This window comes from Erpetoichthys calabaricus, chromosome 10 (assembly GCF_900747795.2).
Source record: "Erpetoichthys calabaricus chromosome 10, fErpCal1.3, whole genome shotgun sequence".
NCBI lineage: Eukaryota > Metazoa > Chordata > Cladistia > Polypteriformes > Polypteridae > Erpetoichthys > Erpetoichthys calabaricus.
Genome location: NC_041403.2, coordinates 92,979,944 through 93,007,242, shown reverse-complemented (window position 1 = coordinate 93,007,242; position 27,299 = coordinate 92,979,944). Strand labels below are relative to the sequence as shown.

The 27,299-nt window shown below is 37.5% G+C and overlaps 3 protein-coding genes across 7 annotated transcripts in view; 1 reads left to right on the top strand and 2 right to left on the bottom strand.

Annotated features, from left to right (window-relative positions):
- Nucleotides 1–27,299, bottom strand: part of ndrg3b (ndrg family member 3b) — a 1,230,027-nt gene that overhangs the window by 914,564 nt on the left and 288,164 nt on the right. The window lies entirely within an intron of this gene.
- The window catches only part of id1 (inhibitor of DNA binding 1, HLH protein), a 739,503-nt gene that overhangs the window by 512,034 nt on the left and 200,170 nt on the right, over nucleotides 1–27,299 (bottom strand). The window lies entirely within an intron of this gene.
- The window catches only part of phf20b (PHD finger protein 20, b), a 145,284-nt gene continuing 121,654 nt past the window's right edge, over nucleotides 3,670–27,299 (top strand). For 4 of the 5 annotated variants that reach the window (XM_051932913.1, XM_051932912.1, XM_051932910.1 and 1 more), the window contains exons 1-2: nucleotides 3,670–3,895; nucleotides 3,978–4,117. In XM_051932913.1, coding sequence (XP_051788873.1) covers nucleotides 4,079–4,117 — 39 coding nt within the window. In that variant the 5' untranslated portion in view covers nucleotides 3,670–3,895; nucleotides 3,978–4,078. The remainder of the gene's footprint in view (nucleotides 3,896–3,977; nucleotides 4,118–27,299) is intronic. The other variant, XM_051932911.1, reaches the window with a different exon arrangement.

Sequence of the window (27,299 nt, the reverse complement as noted above, 5' to 3'; positions counted from 1 at the left end):
AAGGAGGACAGTTATCAATAATGGTGCTTGTCCTTAATAAAGCTAAGACAGGACAGGAATAAACAAAACAGACAACAAACATTGACAAAAAAAAGATGAACAGACCCTTTCTGCCTCACTTGACCTAACTAATAGGCTGTTGAATTTTTATCTTTACCACCTCCAAAGTCATTTTTCTCACCTCCCATCTCTCTGTGTTCTTCTCTCACTCACAGTGTGTACCTCTGGTGCATCACACCTCCACAGTCCTGGGTTTAAATCCAACGGGTTTACTCTCACCACCCTACAATTTGCAGGTTAGCCTAACTGTTGAGTCTGTGTGCATGAGTGTGTCGAACTCCTGAAAGGGAACTAATGAATAAATAATTCATGCCTTACCTGTTTCCTGGCTATATGCTGAATGAGACACACAACGTTAACTTCTCAAACCGTGTCTCTGCATTATGAGATAATATTGAATAATCAATATTATCTCATAGATTGAATGTAAAGCCCTTTGAGCCAACCAGACACCATCTTGCACGCCAGCTCTCAGCAAAGGCACCCTGTCTAGGGCTAGGATTACTGTGTACTCATTTCTTCTGTTGTTAACCCTTCGGGATGAAAGTCTTCAATAAGATTTGGACATAATAAGTCTTCTTTTATTGGGAACTTAAAGTGAGGAAAACATAAAAATTTATAAGAGCTGAAAGAGCAGGAACTGTGTCTGACAAAAGCATTTACACGAATGAGAGGTGAGAGGACTGTGGGCGTGGTTGAAAAATGGTTGAGAGTAGGGCGGGACTTGAAAAAATCTCTTGGCAATAGTCTCGTCTCAAGATTTCCTTTTATAATAAAGAGATATTTTTTCAGCAGTCATTTGGAATTCATTTATGTCTACTTACGTTTCATCTTCATAAGTTATTCCACTTAACCCTGAAAGGTATTAGGTGTAACGTTATTGCCAGAAAGGCATACTAGCATGCGTGATCAGTCTCTGGCTGCATTTGCAATTCGATATATTGCAGTGTCTCCCTATAAAAAAAAGCCCTCGCCTTTGAGAGATACTGGATGTGCCTCAAAGAAAGAGGATTCACTAATGAGTAAATGGGACAGGTGGATCTGGTTGGTCTCCAGAATAACAACCAGGTGCCAAGGGACACAATTTGTTTCTGCTCAGACAGGTGCCCTGTATCTGCTCGTCAGACTGGGAGCCAGGGATGTGCAAGCTGAATCAAGGCTCATGAGATAAAAAGTGTACACCCTTTTCTTCAGTGATTACTTACCCCACCGAGAGATGTTTCACACATCCTTTCTTCCATTTATATTAAAGCACAAGATAGATTAGGATCCATAATGTCAGGAATGGTCTATGGCTCCATCCGTAACCCTTTCCCATGCATATCATATACCAATGGCCCCTTACACTCATGGCTATTACTGAATAAAACATACTGTGCAGAAAGAACGGTTGGAGGCATAAACTGGGGGAGCTCAGAAGGTGGTTTTGCTAGAGCATTTTGTTTCACCCGTGAAACAGCTTTTTTATCTTTTCATTTTATTTTTAAACAGCTTCTGTTGTCTTCTGTTTGTATTTTCCTGTATTTTTAGTGTTTTATCTCAAGGTTTCATTCACATTTATGACTTTTTTCTATTTCAGATTTGGCAACTTAACTAATCTATTTCATGTATGACTACTTGCCTTTTTTTGGAGTTTCATTTTTTTAATCCTTCTGTGGCTTGCTCCAGTCTACACAAATACTTGATGCTCGTGGTCAACCATACTTAATATTGCAGGACCTGCTTTAGAATTTTGGAGAGCAGATTCAAGGAAGTCATGCTGCAAATGCTTCTGCCTCATTGGACACAGCAAGTAAGCGTTAGCCTGACACAAAAAACATTCTTTTCTGTTCTAGTTTAGGTGCTTAGAAGTGGCAAATAAAATATGCATTTAAATGGTTATTCATTTTTATTTTAAAATCATTATCTGAGTATACATCTGAATATAAAAATAATTACTCAAGAAATAATTGATATCAACACAAGAAAGTTGAAAGCAACTTTGACAAGTGGCTGTCTGGTAGGCAAACATGAATACATTTATAAGACATTTGACAAACGAGAATAGACCATTTATAACATCAAGCTCATTTGGTAAACTAATAGCTTAGTTGTCCCAATATCCCGTACATTATTCCTGAATTTTTAAAACTGACAGTATATACTGTATTTATCGTGAACACCAGCATTTCTTATAAAATGCATTATGCTCCATATCTACATCAAAGTCTGAATTAAAATCAGAAGACGTTACTTGAATTTTTTTCTGTTAGCCGACCACAGCTGGGATAGTTAAATTAATAACAAAGAACTTATCTTTAATTTAATTCATACCAGTCAATTTAGTATTCTTAATTTTTACTTTAAAAACTTTGTATGACTCACATCTTATTGCAACCATTTGAGGCAAAGCTTACAGTTTGAATACACTTGATTAATTTTAGATTGAATTAACCACCACCTTCACGAAAAAAGTTATAAAAACACTTGAAAGTTAATCCCAAATTAATGACAATCGAAATATAGAAGTACAATATTGCTTTTATAAGTTAAATTTAATGTACATCTCATAATGCTGGGTAAACGAAATGAATCCCAATTCACTTAATCCTTTATTCATGTATTGGTGTGTAAATTATTACACAACAGCTAGAACTTATTTTAGATAGATTTTTTCATATTATTATTTGTACTCAGGTATTGCTTGTTTGGATATATTTTTATATTTTTTGGATATATTTTTTAGATTTTGGGAATATGCTGTATTTTCATTACTGATTAATGTTGGACAAAATAAATTCTGTATGCCTGAGCTATTTTGCTATGATGTTAAGTAAGAAACATAAGACATTTTCCCCTTGTGGATTAATAAAAGTATTTTAAAAATCAAATTAAATAAAAGCAATCCCTCTCACTTTATTGATTTTGAATTCAGCAGTTTTTTTTTCTCAACCAATCATCGGCAAGACTAGAAAAAACCCTTTCAGGTATATATACACGCCTCCCGAATAAGCGTGAGCCAATCGCTTCCCTCCTAAATGGATTTGTTTCGTGGATGGAGTTTGTATTATCCAATCACCTTACATTTCTGCTTGTCATTCATCCTATCAGAGAAACAACAGGTAGCTGTACTCTTGTTACGCTTGTCTTATAAAATCCCAGCATGACAAAGCGGACTGGATGTGTTAAAGTAGTTTTCATTTTAATGTTTGAAAACAGCGTTTACGTATGAAGCTGATCTTCATCCCTAATAAATGTACATTTTTTATTTCTTAACAGACGTTTTTTATCAAGAATTACCCTAAAGCAAAACGAATAGAATATTTCGTTTTATTGATCATTCTAGTGTGTTGTTATGATAACGAGCAGCTCTCGCTTAGCATTTAAACAGATTAATGGATAACGCGAGGGGAAGTGAAGCCTGATAACGACAGTGATTTAAATAAAAACATGTATGAAAGTGCGAAATGGAATACAGACTTTACGATGCAGAAACGCACTTTATTTTTCTTGTTCATAATTGCCCTTCCCTATAAACGTAGGTAACTGAGCATCTCAAGAATTCCTTTGTAGCGGCACGGTGTTGAAAAGTCGCGTGTATGTTTTACGTGCGCGCGCGTCTAAGCAAACAGCGCGCGCACGGCGTTTGGCGCACTCGTTCTGTCACGCCGGTCGTGTTGCTGCACTATGTGTGTAGTGAGTGTACGGGAAACCAATAATAATAATTATTATAACAATAGTAGTAATAAGAGTACCAGTAAAAGAATAACCTACGGGAAAAGTGTCACGCGGAAGAGCCACGTAGGACTTTCAACTTTTGACGTCGTAGTTGGGAGTAAATGCATGCGGTACGCAGGTAAGCGGCCTTTTCTGCCCTTTAAAGTGTGGATGCTGCGTTGATGATGAGACAGCTGTTGTTTATTGCATCTTCTTTTCAGGCACTGCAGCTCTGTGGTTGGTTAGTTGACCCGTGCTTGTCCATTTTTAGGCAGGTAACTACATGGAAAACGGGAAAAAATGAACTGGAGACCTTTTTCGCATGAATAGAGATAAGGAAATAAAGGTTCATAATGACTCGGTAAATTAGTGCATCAGTGGTTGTATTGATGGCCTGCTCTTGTATTTTTATATCAAATGCTAATGTTTATGTGAGTATTTATTTAATATTGTTGGTAAGAGGGCGGATGTCAGATGAGCAGAAGTTGGCCTCGTGTTTTTTTTTTTTTTTTTTGACAATTGCGCCAGACTCTCAATGTGTGCAGGCCGGAGAGGCCCGGCTAAAAGTCCAACAGGATTGACAGGCGCTTTAGTCCAATTAAAATGCGTAGCGAGCTGAGTGAGAACAGTAGTAACCAATAGGAGTGTTGGTACTAGTGGGTGGGGAGGAGAAGGCCGGGTGTGGATGTGTTTTGGACTTTTCTCTCAGCTTAAACACCATCTCTTGCAAACGTTATCTTGGTATTTATTGTATGCAGTGTGTTTTATGTAGTTAACAAACCTAAAGAATATTGAACTGTAGGTCAAGAGGGGAAAAAGCACTGCCTTTCCTACAGTTTTTTTTTTTTTTTTTTTACAGTCCGGTAAGGCATTAGCATCTTACGTAACAGGCGTAGTGATACGTATGTCCTATTATTATTATTTTAACTGGCAACTTGTCTCCGAGTAAAACTTTATCTCGAATGAGACAAAAAAGAAGAAAATCCTGCCCCAAACAGACCGTTCTAGTAGTGGTGTAAACTTCCATCCTTGGTTTGGGTGTTGCCCGCGTGGAGCTAAGGAGACGAGACTCCGGCAGGAAAGCATGGTGCTTCTGTATACAAACGTAAACTGTACGTCACGGTTAGATTTTAGTCATTTTCGTGAGGCAGTGCACTAGGGCCGTGGTTTAAAGTGGTGACATTTTTGGTTATCACAAATATAATCTTTTTTTCCTGGAATTGCCAGTACATTTCTTCGTTTAATTTTGTGGTTGTATTTTTGATGTAGACACACTGGTTGAAACTTGCGCTTACCTCGGGATGTACCAAGACAACTTAATCAGTCATTGTAAGGCAAACTAGCCATTCCTTTTTTTGTATTTTTGAATCCCACTTACTTCGACGGCATTTTAGAATCGATATCAAATTTATTCTTTAGCCTCTTTTTTATGAAAGAATAAGAATATATTTTTTTGTCAGACCTATCTCGTTCTTCATTATACCCTTTGAGGTTAACTTGCAATACATTTTTTGATCAAATAAAATGTACTGTTTTATATTTATTTTACTTTTTAGCAACACGTCGAATCAGATGGGATGTCTCCCTTTTCTATTGTTCTGCTCATTATGTGCTCATATGTGAAACTTTGACTTGGCTTGAAAATTTAACTGCTGTATACAAAAACGTCCGTCTGATAAAAGTGTGTAAATATATAAATGGTCAGAATTTTACATTTTACAACCAGTGGTGGGCGATTCTTTTGGAGGAATTGTCAGCAGTGACACGTTCTGTGGCCCAATTAGGTGTGCACATAAACACAAGCCGTCTAGCATGTGTTAATGACAAAAAGTTATTACAATACAATTGGCAATGTAATTATTAGCCTCCCAATAGGAATAGAACATTTTTTTTAAATCCTGTAAAATATTGACATTCATGATACCTTACAGAGTAAAACATTCATCAATAAGTGCGTTTACATGCACTTTTTATAAATTACTCGCAGAAGCTTGTTTTCTAAAATATCATGTAAACCTTTATTCTGGTTTTAAAATAGGTTATTGATATCTTAGAACCTTGGTTAAAAGGCATGGATTTCACTGTGAGTAATCCAGTTATTTGGCCATATAAGCCCTTATCTGGGTTACAGTTAAGTATTTTGCTGTTTGTAGACATCTATTGCACATTTTTTAGCCTGAGTTGCATGTCTTAGCTTCGCACACACTTTCAACAGCCACAGGTGGAAGCGTCCACAAGATAAATTTCTTGAGGCAAATACTTGGGCAATTATTCATTCTCATGGATGAAATAATCAGTCTCAGTATTTGTGAAATCGCAAAATTTATGTTGTTATTCAGGTGAATGTACGGTGCTAAGCTCAGCAGCACAATCTTCAGAGCATTAGGGTAACTTGTAAAAAGTAACGTGTTAAGTATGATTTCTTTTTAAATTAATGAGTAACAAATACAGTACTTCCCTTATTGAAGTAAAAATACTCTTGTTGTTCCAGCAGCTCTGGGTATAAGGCAAGTAGTACACATGCCAATGCTCTGTTCTTTTGCTGAGCTCAGTCACACAGCCAAGCAGAACAGTGTCCTGTATAGATTGTGGTAACAGAAAAACATTATTAAAATGTGTTTAGTTTTAATACAGCTGTGAGTTTTCTATAGATATGTTGAAATGCACGCATCGGCCACCTTTTATAAGGTACACTTGTTCAACTGCTTGTTAACACAAATATCTAATTGGATGGCAGCAATTTAATGCATTTGGACATGTAGACATTGTCAGGGCGACCCATTGAAGTTGTGGAAGAATGGTGATTTAAGTGACTTTGAATGTGGCATGGTTTTGGTGTCCTACAGGCTGGATTGAGTATTTCAGAAACTCAAGTAGCCACTTGTCAAGGGCTAAAGCAGCAGGGGACCACACCAGGTTTCACTCCTGTCTGCCAAGAACAGGCAACTGAGTCTACAGTTTACACAGGCTCACCAATATTGGACAATAGAAGCTTGGAAAAACATTGCCTGGTCTGATGTGATGTGGGAAACCTTCCGTGACAAGACCCTGAAGGTTGTTGAGGCTTATGTTGGTGTTACCTGTGTTCCCAGAAAGAGGTGTTTCATTTTGCAGGGTACCCAGGATATCTTTGAGAGAAGTCACAGCGCATGTCTTGATGGGAACACCGGTCTGTACCAGGAACTGAGGATGACTGCGAGGGAACATAAGGAGGCTTTGTTAGAGGAATCTGTGATCAGGTGACAGACCATCTATGGTCTAGTGATCCACGTCCTGCTTATAGAGGAAACGAAGCATTATGCACATCCAAATTTGTTCCTCAGAGGGTTGCAGTAAGGGCAGCTAATGGAATAGTCCTTATGGATGACACTGCAGTTGTGACCTGCTGGGCTTGCTCCTTTGAGCAGCTATTTAAAGCTGATCCTCTGGCTAGGACATTGGATAACTCTGGGTCCACGGTTCTGGAAGCGGATCCTCCAATTAGCTGTCAACGACCCAATCTCACTCAGATTGCACAGGTGGAGAACCATCTGAGGGTAGGGAAGGCTACAGGTAACTGTGGTATCTGGGGTAAATTTCCCCAGGCTGGTAGTAAGGCTGTCTTCCTGCCATTGCAAGCAGTCTTTGCTTCGATTTGAGAGATGGGCGTTATCCACACTGATTGGAAAACTGGACTTGTCGTTCCTATCTGGAAAGGGAGATCGCCTGGATTGCGGCAACTACAGGGAGATAAAACTGCTGTCGATGTTGGGTAAGGTCCTTGCTAGGGTCATCCTTAATATGATCCGTGATCACTTGGTCACCTACCAGAGACTGGAGCAGTATGGTTTACACCTAAGAAGTCTACCATCGACTGCATCCTGGCACTTGGGGTTCTTATGGAGCGTAAATGCAAATATCGACAGTTTCTTTGCAGCCTTTTTCAGTTTTCGTAAAGCATTCAACTCAGTTGATCAAATTGACCTGTCCGACATCTTGAGGCTTTGCGGGATCCCCTAAAGTTGCTGGATATCATGGATGGCCTGTACACTGGTACTGTGACTGAAGTGCAGAGTGGAGGCAGAACCTCTGCATTTTTCCCAGTTGATTTTGGGGTTCGTCAGGGGTGTGTTCTTGATTCTACTCTGTTTAGTGCTTGCATGGATTGGTTGTTGGGCAGGGTCGTGGGGTCCAGTGGCTTTGGGGCATCTATTAGCGAAGAGAGATTCACTGATCTTGACTTTGCCAACTGTGCTGTGATCTTTGCAAAGTCAATGGAGGCTCTGATCGTGGCTCTTGAGAGACTGAGTGAGGAGTCTGAGTGTCTGGGCTTGTGAGTGTCCTAGGTAAAAACCAAGATCCAGGCCTTTAATGACCTCTTAAGCACACCCATCAGCAGTATGTCTGTCTGAGGAGAGAGTGTTGACGTTGTTGAGAGGTTTACGTACCTCTGCAGCAGCATTCATGTCTCCTAATGACTCTTCTTATGAAGTCAGTAGATGGATTGGGAGAGCATGGAGAGTTGTAGGGTCACTGGGAAGGGGTGTGCAGTGCTCCCAATATCTTTGTAAAAGGACGAAAGGATGCAGGTTTGACTTTGTGTCGAACAAGCAGTTGCTCATAGAGTCCCAAATGAGGCACATTACCAGCATTGTGAGGGAGCGGCAGTTACAGTACTACAGCCATATGGCACGATTCCCCCAGGGTGATCTGGCTCTCAGAATCCTCACAGTTGAGGAACTGTGTGGCTGGACCAGGCCAAGGGGATACCCACATAATGCCTGGCTGTGGCAGATAGGTGATCATTTCTGGTTGGTGGGACTGGACCACATGTTTGCCTGGGCATTTGCCAACCAGGATCCCGAGCTGTTTCGTCGTGTGGTGGGTGCGGCAGCGCACTGTACCAGTGCATGCCCCCTGACCTGTCTGATTAGTTTGATTTCTGCTGTGACATTCAGATGGTAGGGTCAGAATTTGGAGTCCATAATATTAAAGTATGGATCCATCCTAACTTGTATCAGTGGTTCAGGCAGGTGGTGGTGTAGTAGTAGGTGTAATGGGGGATATTTTCTTGGTACACTTTGGATCCCTTAGTACCAACTGAACATTATTTAAATGCCACAGTATACCTGAGTATTGCTGCTGACCATGTTTATCCCTTTATGACTGCAGTGTACCCATCTTTTGATGGCTACTTCTAGCAGGATAATATGTCATGTCACAAAGCTCGGATCATCACAATGAGTTCACTGTGCTCAAATGGCCACCACTATCACCAGATCACAATTCAATAGAGCACCTTTGGGGTGTGTTAGAACAGGAGGTTTGCATCGTGGATGTGCAGCAACTATTTGATGCTATCATGTCAATATGCACCAAAATCCCTGGGAATGTTTACAGCAGCTTGTTGAATCTGTGTTATGGATTATGGCAGATCTGATGGCAAAAGGGGGTCCAACCTAGAACTAGCAAGGTGTAACTAATAAAGTGGCCGGTGAGTGTAATGAGGTGGGATGATATATCAACCAATGTTTATATAATGTTAAATCAAAAAGTAAAGTCAGTTTGAACGTTTCCTGGTAACCTCAATGGAAAAAAGCCAACTCAATGCAACATTTTCTTGATGACTTATGGGTAGTTTGAACACCCACAGCGCAGCACTTTGCTGTTAGTCTAGTATTGAAACCAAGGGCTAATGAACATGGATGGTCTACTGCGGGATTGCACCATTATCGAACAATGTGTTCTGTGAGATTTCTTTGGGCAGATAGAGTGAAATTTGCTGTAATTCACTGAAGGATATTGGCTCGGCACGCAAGTGCAAGCAGCATGACTCAACAAAAAGTTATGAATAGGAAGGAAGGTTAAGCGTAAAGAACAAGATTAATCAACAAAGCTCAATCTGGTCAGCCATCAGCATCACACAGAGAAGCCCACATCAACATCAGAGAAAACTGATGGCTTCAACCATACTAATGGCAGAGTGCTGCTCAGTATGTGTTTAAACTACCCATAAGCCATTGTGAAAGTGTATTGCATCTGCTTCTATCCATTATGGTTACTGAGTAATTTTGAAATTGCTGTTACTTTTTGATTTACCCTCATATGTTGAATCGGTAGTAGCTTAGGTCATTGATTTAAAAAAGGAGAATGATATTACTTACTTCAGAACACATGAAGGATTAAACATATTTATAAAACACAATAAATTATCACAGGCTTCATGCTTGTTTTTGATTGCCATAGGCTAATGATAACATTTAAATGTTTTTTTTTTGTGCAGTTAATGACTCCAGAGGCATACTTGTCCATGTAAATGTGGATTTTTAAGAAAAAAAGGTTTCTGTCTTGACCAAGTTACCCACCTTATCCTGATTTTTTTTTTGTGTGTGTGTATATATAAAGACTAGCAAAATACCCGCGCTTTGCAGCGGAGAAGTAGTGTGTTAAAGAGGTTATGAAAAAGTAAAGGAAACATTTTAAAAATAACGTAACATGATTGTCAATGTAATTGTGTTGTCATTGTTATGAGTGTTGCTGTCATATATATATATATACATACATATACATAGATATATATAGATATATATAGATATATATAGATATATATAGATAGATATATAGATATATATATATATATATATATAGATATAGATATATATATAGATATATATATATATATATATATATAGATAGATATAGAGAGATATATATATATTATATAGATATATATATACACATATATTATATATATACACATATATATATATTATATATATATATATGTGTATATATATAATATATATATATATATATATATATTATACTAGCAAAATACCCGCGCTTCGCAGCGGAGAAGTAGTGTGTTAAAGAGGTTATGAAAAAGTAAAGGAAACATTTTAAAAATAACGTAACATGATTGTCAATGTAATTGTGTTGTCATTGTTATGAGTGTTGCTGTCATATATATATATATATACATACATATACACATATATTATATAGCAAAATACCCGCGCTTCGCAGCGGAGAAGTAGTGTGTTAAAGAGGTTATGAAAAAAAAAAAGGAAACATTTTAAAAATAACGTAACATGACTGTCAATGTAATTGTGTTGTCATTGTTATGAGTGTTGCTGTGTTTTATATATATAAAATACACACACACATATAAACATATATATACATATACACATATATATATACATATCTACATATATATACATATATATATACATATACACATCCACATATCAACATATATATATATATATATACACATATATACACACACACACACGCTTTATGGGTGATGATTGTTTTACTCTTTTTATCTTTATTTTATTTTATTGTAGAATCAACTCGTATCTGCGCACAGCAGGGCAGCCGTGGGCGGATGCGTATGGTGTATTCACTCCATGTTATCGTGCATTGCGCTGTCAGTGGTATTTTGATAAAAGAATTTGAACAACATATAAGAAGCGTATAAATTATTAAACAGTAAAACATTAACATTTAAGAAGTAAAGTTACATTAAGTACTACTGCAGTGCCTTCGGGTATACCTCATTTTTTGTTTGCCCATTACATGCTGAAATGTATACATTTTTTGGTGCACCAACCCGAGAACACGCGACATAGAACCGAGCGTGGGAGAAGCATGGATTTTAAACACGCGTTCAGTTCATCTGCTGGTCTCCCTCGTGGAATAACTGGTAATGTTTGACTAAAATCTATAGCGAGTAAAACGACATTACCTCCTATTTTTTTTTTTACGATCTCTGAGATCTTGCTTTTTTCGGTTCAAGGCTTCATAAGCTCTTTAATGTTGTATGGTGTACTTATCCCAAGCCATCATCTTTGAATGTTGCAAGACTTTCGCCTTGTATGTAGATCGGGTTAATTACATTCATTGCATTCCTAGTCTGAATCACAATGTGATTGTATGGGTGCTTACCTGCCACTGTAGGGTTGCCACCCGTCCTTTAAAATACGGAATCGTGCCGCGTTTGAGAATGAAATTGCGCGTCCCGTTTTGAATCAATACTGGACGGGATTTATCCCGTATTTTTTTTATCATTTTTTTTTTAAAGCAGCGTCTCATGCAAATCATCCGACACGTATTTTATGAAGATGCCTCCTTTCCTACTTTTGATTGGGTAATACTTGATGTCATCGTTAGTTTGATTGGTCTTTTTAACTGTCCAGTGAGGAGGGCGTGTCTTTTAAGTAGAGTGTGCAAAGTGTTGGCACTGAGATGTGGCGTCAGCGCCATAGTTGAAGCCCCTAACGTTGCGGTCAGCAAGTCGGCTAACATCTGCCATGTGCCGTCTTTCAGTTGCGAGAAGCAGATCATAGAATGGTTGAAACTGTTGCCCCTAATGTTGCGCCACGGCGTGTGGTTCGTTTATACCTCGTGTCTTCTCATTAAACTTTAATCTCGCGAATATGTTATTGCAATCCGCAGCGGGAGCGTTTCTATAAACTTAATTTAAACTTACGTTTTACACCGTGCTTTGTTTCCCTTATGAACATGCTTGTATGCTTAACTCGCTCCGTTCTCAATTGTTTAATTAATTTTTTGCTCTTCGCTGTTTGCGGGTCTTCCTCTATTTCCCCCTACTTCGTTCTTTTATCTCGCGAATATGTTATTGCAATCCTTAACGGGAGCGTTTCAATAAACTGATTGAAAATAGTTTTGCATTTACCTTTTTAGTAAAAGGCGAGCTTTTAAGCCTGAGAAATCACCCCGTAAATGCACACGTTTAATTGGACATGTGTTAATATGTATGGTTACACAGTATTAAAAGACAGTGAACAACGTCAGTTACCTATGTTCCCGCGTTTGATAAAAGGTGAGCTTTTAAGCCTGAGAAATCACCCCGTAAATGCACACGTTTAATTGCACATGTGTTAATATGTATGCTTACACAGTATTAAAAGACAGTCAAAAATTAACGTCATTTACCTTCGTTCCCGCGTGTGACTCGTGCTGTAAATGTCTTCCTTGTTTTTAGTTCACGTGATTACGTAGGAGGCGTGATGACGCGATACGTGACTCCGCCTCCTCCATTACAGTGTATGGACAAAAAATATGTTCCAGTTATGACCATTACGCTTTGAATTTCGAAATTAAACCTGCCTAACTTTTGTAAGTAAGCTGTAAGGAATGAGCCTGCCAAATTTCAGCCTTCCACCTACACGGGAAGTTGGAGAATTAGTGATGAGTGAGTCAGTCAGTCAGTGAGTCAGTCAGTCAGTCAGTGAGGGCTTTGCCTTTTATTATTATAGATATTGAATATAAAGGTACACTTTGGACTTGTAAATAATCTCCTGGAATGCTGTTGAGCAAATCTCTTAAAAATTTGAGTGGTCAAAACTATTAGCCCCCTTGTGAATTCCTAAGGAATAAAAGTAGCTAATGTTAGGTTTTTAGGTTTCCAGCAACACCTGGACCATTGTGAGGTAAACAGGGAGACACACTGCCAGAAAATGAGAGCAGTCTTCTTCAAACTCATTTGCCCCATGTCTTTGAACAACACATTGATGCCGTTCTTAGAAAGATTCGAGGCAAGAAAATATATGATGTAGTTGATGAAACCACCGATAGCCAAGACAAGTATTCTCAACATAGTGATAGGCGAGTAATCATTTGGCTGTATGGTAATTCTTTTACATAGGCAGTTCTAATTGTACGGAATGTATTTACTGTAAATCATTTAACTGGTATTAATGGTCTTTCCCATAGAAAAATGTTATTAATGAACAGCACTGGTTGTTAACGGGTTCCCTTTTGAAAATTAACAATGATGTTTCTGGATTTAATAAATGTTTTGCCTCTTGCGTTATAAACTCGGCATCTACAAACCTGGGCAGAAGAACAGGCTTCTTCTCAGATGCAACGAGCCCTTAAAAGCATGTCTCTTTCTTTGTTTCTGTTTAATTCCCGGATTTAGTGTCTTCCAGATTAGTTAGTTTTTTCTTTGTAATTAATTATTTTAAGATCTGCAGTACATGAAGCTAGATGTATAGCTTTTTAAACTACAGATGTAATGATGCACATTTTCAATCTGTAAATATTTAAGGTTTAAGAATCAGAAGTAATTTACATAATTACAATTACAGGTACTAAATACCAGTACTTTCTGGCAAATGTGATCTTTATGGAGACCTGCAACTTTTTCACCGGCAGTATTTCAGTCCCTTCACAACAACCAGCTGAATCTTGAAGACATTTTAGTAGCGGTTACAGACCATGCATCATACTGTCTGAAAGCATACCAGGTTTTAAAAGGGGTAATGCCTAACAGTGTGTATTCAACCTCCTTATGTCACGTCATCAGTTTGGTGGGAGAGACTTGGCAGCACTATAAATACTTCAGTGAGGCTGCATCACTAGTGATGTGGGTAAAGAGTGCTTTCTTCAAGAAGCCTGCCAGGAAAAGGAGATGGGCTACCTTCTTGTCACTGAAAGAGATTGTGCTGACCAAGGCTCCCCCTGAGGCAGGAAACATCAAGTGGAATAGCTGGTTCGAATCAGTACGGTACAACGCTGAACATATTCACTTCTACAAAGAATTCTTTCTGACTGATCAGCTCAAGCTGTAACAAATATCCTAGAGCTGACTGAAAATGAGGAAAAACTGGAGACCCTAAAATGAAGTTAACCTTCATCTCCGAAGGGTGCATCAAACTAGTCACAGCTCTTACAATCCTGGAGGGCATTCACTGTCCTACTACAGTCTCGGCATACAACATCATCAAAGATCTGGGCTCCTACCTGATGAACGGAACTTCAAAAACCTATGGCTTTGGTGCCAGAATTGATGAGTTGCTGAATCGGATGAGAATGTGACAGAGGAGAGAAGTGCTTGACCACCTGGATGATGCAATCCAACTGGCCTTTGCTAAGTTTTCAAAATATTCTGATGACCATCCTGTGAAGGAGGTATATAAGCTGGTCAATGTTTGATCCCAGGCAGGCCCCTGCTATGGTTAAAAACGCATTGAAGGATACACAAAACTGAAACCTCTGATGAATTCATCAGCAGAGCTAAGTGAAGAATGGACAGCATATTTACACTGCTTCAAATGAGGGTCTCTATTCTTCTGTGGAACTGGCTGATTACGGGAATGGTGCAAGACCGTGTTTTCCAAATGTGACAGAGATAGCATTTCCCTACATACTGGTATACTTCCCAGTCAGCTCAGTTGACTGTGAGAGGTGCTTTAGTATATAGAAGACTCTCATCAGGGATGAAAGATCGTCACTCAGTGAGCTAAACACCAAGCGCCTCACAATCATATACTTCAATGGGGTTGTTTGTCAGAGATGGAAATAATCTAAATTAGTATAGCACCAAGTTAAAACAAACTGTACTGATTAAGGGCATTTAAAATATGACTGTTAGTGTGCCGAATTTAGATGTTTAAACATACAAATTACATTTTAATTTTTTGTTCTCCTATTTATATATGTATTTTTTCAATTATGCCTTGTACCGGTAGTTGTTCATTAGTTTATGTCCTGAACTTCTAGCACAATAAGGAACAGTAGTGCTAGTGTGCAATTTCATTAAAAGAAATGTAAAGGTTTCATTAAAAGAAACCTTTCATTAAAAGAAAAGTGTCATTTCACTATTGTTTGTTTTGTTGTAACTGTTGGTACTTTCTTACAGTAAAAAAATGGTAAAAACTCAAAAATATGAATCAAGGAAAAATAGAATGGTGAAAACCGAAAATCAGAAAAAATAAAACGGAATTTGTGAAAAAATAAAATGGATTCCATAGGACCCTACCATTTGGGGATGAGTTTTGGAAATCTGATGAAACACTGGAGCCATTTGGGCACATGGAGTTCGCATTTATTTAGTGAAGAAAGGGAGTGGAATTGACTGTGGTTAAAAAAACAAACCAAAAAAAAAAAAAACACATTTCCCACAGTTAAACATGGAGGTGGCAATGTGATGCTTTGGACTATTTTAGCTTCTTCAGGCATAGAGAATCTTGTTCGGGTACATGGGATCATGAAGAAGGAAGATTGTGTTGACTTTTTGAAAGTTAATGTGAAGAAGTCTGTTGAAAACAAGCAAATAAACTTTGGGAACTTATTTTTTAGTTTACTATTGCTATAGCATTCAGGTACTTTGAACTACAAGACTTATGGAACGTTGTCTTCATTAACAGCAAAAGGAAATTTAAAAACTTGCAAAATCAGTCTTGGAGCAAGTAACATCCTGAAAGAGATTCAAATTCACCATGAAGCATAGCAACTGATACACAAGTCTGAAGAATGGAGAAAAATGAATAATTTAAAAGTGCCATACCAAAACTGAATTGACCTCATCAGAAAGCCAAAACTATCCCCTTCTGAAATGCAATAAAGTGCTTGAAAAAGACACAGGCATGGTTGGGATACAATTGTTAATATGTGCATTTTACTCCTTGTCTCACCAGACACACCAGTTTAGGTGCAAGAATAATCCATTTTGGTCTTTCTGCAACTAGTAATCCTTTCTCTTTCTAACGTTATTCTTTCACATTTGTAAATGGCACTCTTAATAATGATTTGTGCACAAATGCAGTGCCGCACTCAGTTTTGCTCTCAGTAATGCTGCCCTCTCTCAAGGGCTAGAATGTAACACATTTCTATGTGTCAACTGCGTGTCACTCGCACCCATGTCATGAGTTGGATATAGTCCACAGGTTATAGTTTGCCTATGCCTGGTTTATATTCTTTTTGCCTTTTTAAAATTGTTAGTGTGAACTGGATTTTCCAAAGTCTACATTGCATCTTTCTTCCTTTTTGTGGTTGTTAATGTACAATTTGAAAAGGCACTGCTGAAATTTGAAGAATATTGTGCTTAGGGACTTTATGGTAGAATTTTTGTTGCTAGCGAGTCATGTCCTTGAGGCTGACTTCAGCGGTGGTTGCCCATATTGATTAGGCCTCGGATACTAGTTGTGCTCAAGCGTACATGCAATGCTGAGAAATGTCAAAACGTACTTTTTTGATTATACGTTTTTTACCTCTTTTGTAAACTAGGGGAAATTGACAGTATCATATTGTTTACAAAGTAGATTGAATTGTTATCAAGCTGCATTTTTCTCAAAAAGTTTTAAACAGTTAATTGATCTATGCTGTGTAACGGACACTGCACCTTTTTAAAAACTCAGCCCTTTTCAAAATACTAGACACACCTTTTTGTGGAAAGCATTATTGCATGGTGTTGACAGTGAAGTATGTTGTATAAGATGCATTTATTGTAAGCCTTGAGAACCTTTGCCCTTATGCATGTGGCTTTTGGATTTATTGATAATGTCATTGTATCTAGTAATAATAATATTGTTTTGTGTATAATTAGTTTTGGTGGCAATTTCATAATTACATGTTTGTGTGTCCTGACTTTTTCATTTGAAATGTAATATTAATAATATTAACATGTAACCTGACATGCTACAATGTAGCTCAGTCCAGCTAAATTTGTTTTTGGGTCCAAATACAAAGCACTGTCTACCATTTGAGAATAGCTAGTGGTAGCAAGTAGTGTAATGCCAACATCATGCATGCTGTAGTTATGTTTTATGCATTTCTTAAGGTACTGTGTATTGCTTGGGTTTTATGCTATACGCAGGATTAAAGTTAATTCTCATTTTTTTATTATAAGAATGGCACAGTGTTACTCAGTAGTTATAAAGCCTTAGATTTTTGGTGTTGGTAGTGGTAGGAGTGAGCTGGTATAAATTTGTACAGTATGTTTTCCTTTGGGGTTCCTCAGTGCTTGTGCACTATTACAGGTTACTCCCATAACCACCTCTTCTGTTAAAAATAGACACCATGTTTATAACATTTTTATAGATCTATAGGCTCATTGTTGTTACACAGTTGCGTCCTTAAAAAAATCTTTAAATATTTAAACTTTCAGATTTTTAGAGGGGTGTTCAATAACTTATCTACCCGAGTATGAAAGAAAGTAGCAAGCATGTTGCAACATGTCTCAAGGTTACTCATGAACAGTTGTGGCTCAGTGCAAGTCTAACATTCCAAGAGACCGGATGTCAGGAGAGTCCTCGTGTGAATCAAGTAAGCTTCTTCATGACAGTGCACCGGTTCACATGTCAACGTCAACCACAGGCTGCCCTCCGAGAATGTGGGTTCCAGCAGCTGAACCATCCACCCTACAGTCCTGACCTGGCTCCCTCAGATTATTTCTTGTTCCAAGTTTTGAAGAAATCTCTCTGTGGACTGCGGTTTTCAAGTGATGAATACATCAAGTCAGCTGTGATGTCCAGGTTTGAAGGTCAAGCAGAAAATGTATTTTTTCAAAGGGGTTAAAGTCATTGCAGGAAAAGTGGATGAAGTGTATGGAGCTATCATGGGACTATATTGAAAAATAAAACAAATTGTTTGAAAACTCTTTTCTTTCCTACTGAGGTAGATAAATTACTGAATGTCCCTCATACATCAGAACAAGCAAATGATGAAGCTTCAGGAATTCATGTTCACTTAACGTTTTATAGAACGCTTTAATTGTGTAGACTAGTGCTGGGCGGTATGACCAAAATTTTATATCACTGTATTTTTCAAAATTGTACCGGTTTCACGGTATTCAACGGTATTTTTTTTCCCATGCTTGAGTTAACCACATTTTCCACTGCAATTACTGCAGTAGACTGGCTAAAAATAACCTATTCTACTGTCATGAGAATTGTACATTGTACAAAAAACATTTTAATGTGCACACAAGTATCCGTACAGGTTTGCATTGCCCCATAAAGTTTTCAAGGAGTGGGGCACTAATGAGGCACTAATGAAGTGAAGGAATCACATTGCATGACAGTTGCTGTCAAAATATAGAACCTTTTTATTGAACAAATTTTGCAAATAAACTAAAATTTTGAAAACAAATTGTCATCAAACCGCAAGACAATGATTACATTTTTTATACTATGTACATTAAAGAACAGTCAGCAACAACAAATCAATAGTATATTGAATAATTAGGGGTGGGCAGTATGACCAAAATTCTATATCACGGTATTTTTCTAAATTATCCCGGTTTCACGGTATTTGACGGTATTTTTTCCCATGCATGAGTGGATGTTAACCACATTTTCCACTGCAGTAGACTGGCTAAGAATAACCTATTCCACTGTCAAGAGCATTGTACATTGTACAAAAAACATTTTAATGTGCACACAAGTATTAATACAGGATTGCATGGCCCCATAAAGTGATAGTTTTCAAGGGGGTGGCACTAATGAAGAGAAGGAATCACACTGCATGACAGATGCAGTCAAAATATAGAACCTTTTTATTGAACAAATTTTGCAAAAACTTAAACTATAATTTTGACAACATATTTTCAACCATCCAAAGAGGCAATTAAACTTAGTAAAATATCCAGACGTGCTTGTCAAAAGTTGTATTGCACTGAACATGTCTTAGAAATGGAATAAATAGTAAATATTTTTTGTAAAACAACATTTTCTGTTAATGTTAACAATCTCTGTCCACTGACACGTTATAGTGACTTTTTAAACAACTTTAGCATCATTAAACTGCATAATATTTAAACTAATAAATAATGACAATAAAATAAATAAAAGTATTATTACTGATTGTTGTACTATTACTTCAAGGCTTCAAGCCCAGGTGCATTACACAGTATTCACCCAATTAAAATAAAACAAGTGCAATCTTGGTGATGAATGGACCTTGCTTCAAGCTAAGCTATATGCATAAATAATAAAACTAAAACTTTCATTTATAATGCTATTTGTGGTATAGCCCTACGGAATCGCATTAGGACCACGGTGAAGAAAAGTTCTATTTTGGTTTCATCTGACCATATGCCATTCTCCCAGTCCTCTTCTGGATCATCCAAATGCTCTCTAGCAAACTTCAAACGGGACTGCACATGTACTGGCTTAAGCAGGGGGACACGTCTGGCACTGCAGGATTTGAGTCCCTGGCGGCATAGTGTGTTACTGATGGTAGCCTTTGTTACTTTGGTCCCAGCTGTCTGCAGGTCGAATTCACTAGGTCGCCCTGTGTGGTTCTGGGATTTTTGCTCACCGTTCTTGTGATCATTTTGACCCCACGGGGTGAGATCTTGCGTGGAGCCCCAGATCGAGGGAGATTATCAGTGGTCTTATATGTCTTCCATTTTCTAATAATTGCTCCCACAGTTGATTTCTTCACACCAAGCTGCTTACCTATTTCAGATTCAGTCTTCCCAGCCTGGTGCAGGTCTACAATTTTGTTTTTGGTGTCCTTTGACAGCTCTTTGGTCTTGGCCATAGTGGAGTTTGGAGTGTGACTATTTGAGGTTGTGGACAGGTGTCTTTTATATTGATAACGAGTTCAAACAGCTGCCATTAATACAGGTAACGAGTGGAGGACAGAGGAGCCTCTTACAGAAGAAGTTACAGGTCTGTGAGAGCCAGAAATCTTGCTTGTTTGTAGGTGACCAAATACTTATTTTGCACCATAATTTGCAAATAAATTCTTTAAAAATCAGACAGTGTGATTTTCTGGATTTTTTTTCTCATTTTGTCTCTCATAGTTGAGGTATACCTATGATGAAAATTACAGACCTCTGTCATCTTTTTAAGTGGGAGAACTTGCACAATTGGTGGCTGACTAAATACTTTTTTGCCCCACTGTGTGTGTGTATATATGTGTATATATGTGTGTGTGTATATATATATATATATATATTATATATAATATATATATAATTCTTTTCGCGTTTGAAATGGAAATTACGTATGACCACAGAGGAACAGGAAAAGTATTCTTAATAAACTTGATTCTTGCCGAGAGAGCGAATGGTGACATAGCTGTGGCTGTAGCGTCATGGGGAATCGCTTCTACATTATTGGATGGAGGCCGTACAGCACATTCGGCATTGCAATTACCATTAAACCTCGCTCACAACAAAAATCCAATTTCCAACATACGCAAGGGCTCTGGAAAGGCAAAAGTCTTGCAACATTCAAAGATAATAGTTTCGGATGAGTGCACCATGGCACATAAAAGAGCTTATGAAGCCTTGAACCAAACAATGCAAGATCTCCGAGATCCTACCAAAATAATGGGAGGTACTGTCGTTTTACTCGCAGGAGATTTTCGTCAAACATTACTAGTTATTCCACAAGGGACACCAGCAGATGAACTCAACACGTGTTTAAAATCCATGCTTCTCCCATGGTCAGTTATATGTCGCATGTTCTCGGGTAGGTACACCATAAAATTTATACATTTATACACGTAGTGGGCAAACAAAAAATGTAGTATACCCGAAAGCACTGCAGTAGTACTCAATATATCTTTACTTCTTAATTGTTTAATGTTTTACTGTTTAATAATTTATACGCTTCTTATATGTTGTTCAAATTTCTTTATCAAAATACCAGTAACGGCGTACTGCACGATAACGCGCAGTGAATACACTTAACTTGTGCATTCATAGTATTCATCCTTTCTCTGTACATTTAGCATTCGTTTGCTCAGAGGTTGATGTGCTTGCTGCTTCCTGAGCAGATCTTCTTTACTCCACCCTAGTGGCCCGCTGCTTCTCTTTCGTCGGCATCTTTTTGCGTTAAAACTGATTGTTAGTTTTTGTGTTGCAATTACTTAGTAAGTTTTCTTTAACCTTTCACTTAATCTGGCACATAATTCTTCAATCTGCCTCAAGAATGATTAGTGAAGGTGGTAGGGAATGAGAATGTACCCATACGCATGCGCCTCACGGCTGCCCTGATGCGTGCTGCCAAGAGTTGATTCTACAGTACAATAAAATAAAGATAAAAAGAGTTATAAAACCATCACCCCGAAAGCGGATGGTAGACGTCGCGTAGTATATGTGTACCAAATTTCAAGTCAATAGGTGAAACGGTTTGCGAGCTACAGGTGATTTAAAATCCTGGACAGACAAGCGAACAGCCACAGTAGCGTATTATAGAAGAAGATTTTACTGTTTAATAATTTTATATTTATATGCAATGTGCTTCTTATATATTACTTCATATTCTCATATGATGTTAATAATGTTGTTTATATTGATTTCTATTTTATTGTAAGTGCTCTTTATTTGTTGAAAAATAAAATTGGCAATTAACAAACTTATTTTATAAATACTACATTTTATTTTTTCCCCTTGCACTCAGTGAGCGAAGCCACTGGGTAATCAGCTAGTTACCTATAAAAAGACCAGGTAAAGAAGAAAGTGCAAAGCAAAAGGTTAGGTTAAAGGACAAATTTCTCATTTACTTCTAATCTTATTAAGCTTATTAGCTTTGTATCTTCTTGATAAAAGCTTACATACATTTTATTAGAATTGTGACATATAATTATGTCAATCATTTTATTTTTTGCCATTTGTCCCATCCATCCATCCATTGTCTCCCGCTTATCCGAGGTCGGGTCGCGGGGGCAGCAGCTTGAGCAGAGATGCCCAGACTTCCCTCTCCCCGGCCACTTCTTCTAGCTCTTCCGGGAGAATCCCAAGGCGTTCCCAGGCCAGTCGAGAGACATAGTCCCTCCAACGTGTCCTGGGTCTTCCCCGGGGCCTCCTCCCAGTTAGACGTGCCCGGAACACCTCACCAGGGAGGCGTCCAGGAGGCATCCTGATCAGATGCCCGAGCCACCTCATCTGACTCCTCTCGATGCGGAGGAGCAGCGGCTCTACTCTGAGCCCCTCCCGGATGACTGAGCTTCTCACCCTATCTTTAAGGGAAAGCCCAGACACCCTGCGGAGGAAACTCATTTCAGCCGCTTGTATTCGCAATCTCGTTCTTTCGGTCACTACCCATAGCTCATGACCATAGGTGAGGGTAGGAACATAGATCGACTGGTAAATTGAGAGCTTCGCCTTGCGGCTCAGCTCCTTTTTCACCACGACAGACCGATGCAGCGCCCGCATTACTGCGGATGCCGCACTGATCCGCCTGTCGATATCACGCTCCATTCTTCCCTCACTCGTGAACAAGACCCCGAGATACTTGAACTCCTCCACTTGGGGCAGGATCTCACTACCAACCCTGAGAGGGCACTCCACCCTTTTCCGGCTGAGGACCATGGTCTCGGATTTGGAGGTGCTGATTCTCATCCCAGCTGCTTCACACTTGGCTGCGAACCGATCCAGAGAGAGCTGAAGATCACGGCCTGATGAAGCAAACAGGACAACATCATCTGCAAAAAGCAGTGACCCAATCCTGAGCCCACCAAACCGGACCCCCTCAACGCCCTGGCTGCGCCTAGAAATTCTGTCCATAAAAGTTATGAACAGAATCGGTGACAAAGGGCAGCCCTGGCGGAGTCCAACTGTTGGTGATAAATATTTGTGTTTGTGTTCTGTCAGTTTGTAAAAATTGGTGGTATAAGGAGTTTTCATTTGTTTTAGTATGTTTTATGGTTACTGAATAGTAAGTCTGCAAAATTTCATTCAATAAAACCTGTAGTCTGCAGTTCCATTGTAAAAATGTCAAGGTTAACATATTAATGTAGAACATAAGGCTTCTATCCATCTGGGCATGCCGGAGTGTTGTGTAAAATTTTTTTAAAAGAATAAAGACAATAGTCAATTCTAGTAACATAAAATTGGTGATCGGTAATACATCTTAAAAATCTCATCAGAGCAACCCTAGCTGACATCATCATCATAATAATAATGTAATTTGTTGAACAAATGATATATATAGTATTCTAATAATAACTAACTATTTCATCCTTTAAATTAAAAATAAACATTTTTAAATTGTATGAACAAAATGTTGCTGAATTGATTGAGGCAGTAGACTGGCTATTTCTATTTCTTTTTGGCCTAGTTGATACATATCAGAGACAAGTGTAACTACTTTTTTAGGAATGCTTGCAGTATCATTAAATTTTGGATTTATTTTCTGTATTTTTTCAGTACTGTCAATTTAATAGAGTAAAGTCATACATGAGGTTAATAGTTTACAGTTTGAGTGACAGGCATCCCTTATTTGAAGTAGGTGGGTTTTCAGATGGATGAACAGTAACAATTGGGCTTGTCATTGATAACTCCAAGTACTCATTTCAAAGGGATCTGCAACAGAAAGAGAATGTGTTGTACCTTTTGGAGTGAAAGTGTTTTTTTTTGTTTTTTTTTTTAATCTGAAAAGTAGTTATTGTCTTTTTTTTATTTCTTCATTTTTGGGATTTGTTAGATCTTTATATTCTGTATTGGTTACTTCAAAAGACAATTATTATGTGTAACAAGAATAATCTGTTTCAGTACAAAGCAAAAAATAGTTTCTTTGAAAAAATGGCAGTGTACTCACATTCAGAATTTTTTTGTAGTAATGAAAGCATCCAATACATCAGACACCATTTGAATGTAACTTGTATCAGATTTTAAACTTGAATCCACAAGTACACCTTTAGGTCATTATTTTCGTTTCTTTGTTTTAAAGCATGTGTTAATTTGATTAATTTTAATATCTCCTATCATTTCAATGTATACACTCATTAGCTCATTAGTTCTGCATTTTGCAGATGGCATGCAATCCCTGAAAAATATTTTTTTCTAATTGCCTAATCTTTTACATACACCCCAGAGTAGACATAGAAGGACAAAAAACTAAACGAACAGTTGCCAAGGCACAGAAAGACGGCACTTCAGTATATTTAAAACAAATGTTTATGGTACAACAGGATAATGGTCAAGTTTGCTGTCTGTTGTTGAGTTCTTGCACCTCTGTCTAGGTAGCGTACTTCAGAGAAAAAAAAAATGCTTTTTATATCTTCTTATTCAGATGTTGTTTAAAATTAGTCCATGTGAAAGAGTCTTATGCTTGACATTCAGCTCTGTGTTGTTTTATGTTTTGTTTCGGATCACTTATGTTGAAAAATAATTATTGTATAGCGCATACTTTATACTAAATAATTTATTATAAACTATACACTTTTCCAAGCGTAAGCTAAATTATATGTTAAGAGTCTTGCTACCTTTGTAATTTGACGAGACAACACTTTCTTCTGAAGTGTTTTAATTGCAGTAAATTTTAGCATATTTTAGCATATCATCTGACATTGTCATCACTTGACAAAATAAATCCATGTAGATTGAACATTATATATAGTGAGAACCTTTTGCCATGAGCTGCTTCATTTGAGAGCACAACAGGCCACAATAACATGAAAAAAATATGCAGAATATACACACTGTACACTTGAACTGCACACTGGATGCCTGGTAGCAGCTCTAACTATGATGCAGCTGGGTGTGGTCAGTGCAAGGCCTGCAAACAACTAAATAAACAATTTCCTACCTGCATACCTCTTCTTTCCAAAACAGGACTCTTTATGGAAGGTGCACAAATAGTCGTCTTTGGTGACTTTTTCAAATTTAACATGGTCTTTTGATGAGTGAAAATCAAGACACAATGTAATGTCTTATGAATTACTGTCCCTAGCTTTAAGGAAGGGAATTGTAGTGGACTTTTACGATTGTCTTAGCTGACGTGTGGCATTGCCACAGCTCTGTCAGGCAGTCCTTTTGATTTAGGCCAATGACCTTCAGACCCTATTGTTAAACTTTAAAGTTTAGTTTGGACAAGCACATTGACCCACACGAGTGTATAGAGAGTGGTGCAGGGCTAATTGGTCCAGCCCCTCTGTCGGTCACAGTCTTGCTGCACCCAGTACGAAGAACGTTTACGTTTCATATACTACTAGAAGCAGTATTTTTGTCTTGATAGGTAATTATATTGAGCAAATAATAGAAAATTGGAAAAACATGTTTTAGAAGACCGTGAGAAGGGCATCTCTGACCTTTTTGCTCGTTGGAGCTTGAATTTTATCATGGGATTGGAGTAATTTTGCGTTTTTTTTTTAAAAAAAAATCTTGCTTGCTCTTTCAAGGGGAAAAAAGATTTTTGTGATTGCAACTTATACCCTATTCTGTAATTATTTCAAAAATAAAAATAAATTGTGCTTTAATAGAGCAACACTGTTGCCAATCTGTTGTGCAGTGCTATCATTTTAACTTAGTGTGACACATTTGAATAGGGATTTTAGAAATATATCAAATTAATTACTTTTTAATACAGCCTGATACATAATCCCGATATAGGAGCAAAAATCCTTTATATTCATTCACTGAATACAATAGACTTGGCTATATGCAATTGCACAGCTGCACTGAATTCTGGGAGAGAATTTAATTTGGTGGTATAGAAAGATTTGGTCCTTCCATAAAAGAATCAGTTAAACCAGTGTTACAAATGGCATATCTTGTGTTTTGGAAAACTTTCACACAGCAGACATTTTTGTTCAAAGTCATGCTAATTCACAACAAAGTTAATGTATCATCAGATATGAATTTGAATTATTGGTCAAAGCCAAGTATTGGTCCGATGCTGACAAAATTGTTCACATTCAATTATTGGCTCATACAGGTATTTTTATTTTGATATCGTGCATCCCAGCAACTAATGTAAGTATGATATTTATGTGTGGATAGCGCTTTGAGTACTGAGAAAAGCGCTATATAAATGTAATGAATTATTATTATTATTATGCAAACACAAATCTAACAAGTGCATGCCTGACAAAGTGATTTTCTGATAAGCAGATTTGAAAATGGTGTTGTATTAAAAGAAACTTTTAAAGAACTAGGGGGCTCTGAAAGTGATTATTTTCATGGGAACTGTTACATATAGATAGATAGATACTTTATTAATATATAAATATTAAATAAAATGAAATATTAAATTAATAAAAAAATGTATATCAATATGCATAATAGAACTAACTATTTTACATTACAGCAAGTAATTGACCATAGTTAAAACAGTAAAACAATAAATTGAAAGAAATGTATGTTTCATGTTGCATTACAGGTATTCGTTGAGTTAAATGTTTTTGTGCTGTTTGTCTTTGAAATTAACACACAAATACTTTTTAATCTTACACTTTTACTGTATCACTTCAGTAAAAACAATATTTGGAATTAACTTTTCGTCAATATCACATTGAATTTTGATTCAGTTTTTGGACTTGTATCGTGACAATGCAACGTATAACTGCCCGTGAGTGAATATCATTTCTTACTCTCTAATAAATAAACCGACTTTTTACATTACAGCGAGTAATTGACCATAGTAAAAAATAGTAAAACGTAATAAATTGAAAGAAAATTAAGTTTCATGTTGTGTTAGAGGTATTTGTTGAGTTATAGGTTTTTGTTCTGTTTGGCTTTGAAATTAACACGCGAGTACTTTTTAAACTTACACTCTTACTGTAACACTTCTGTAAAAACATATGCCAAACAACAAATCTTTTAATTCTCACGGATACGCCTCTTCATTGGGAAGAAACACTACTTTTCCCTGATGGCAACACGAATTAGACTATCTGCAAGTTTCTGACTTAAACTTTAAAGCCGAACAATATCTACATACTTCTGTCATATCACCTATGTCCATATATTCAATCTCTTTTCGCTGTTCTGTTATTTCACCGAGTAATAATTTTCCGTTTGTTAGTGCTAATGCGATCTTTATCAGTTTTTCATGCCTTTTGAATTTTACTAC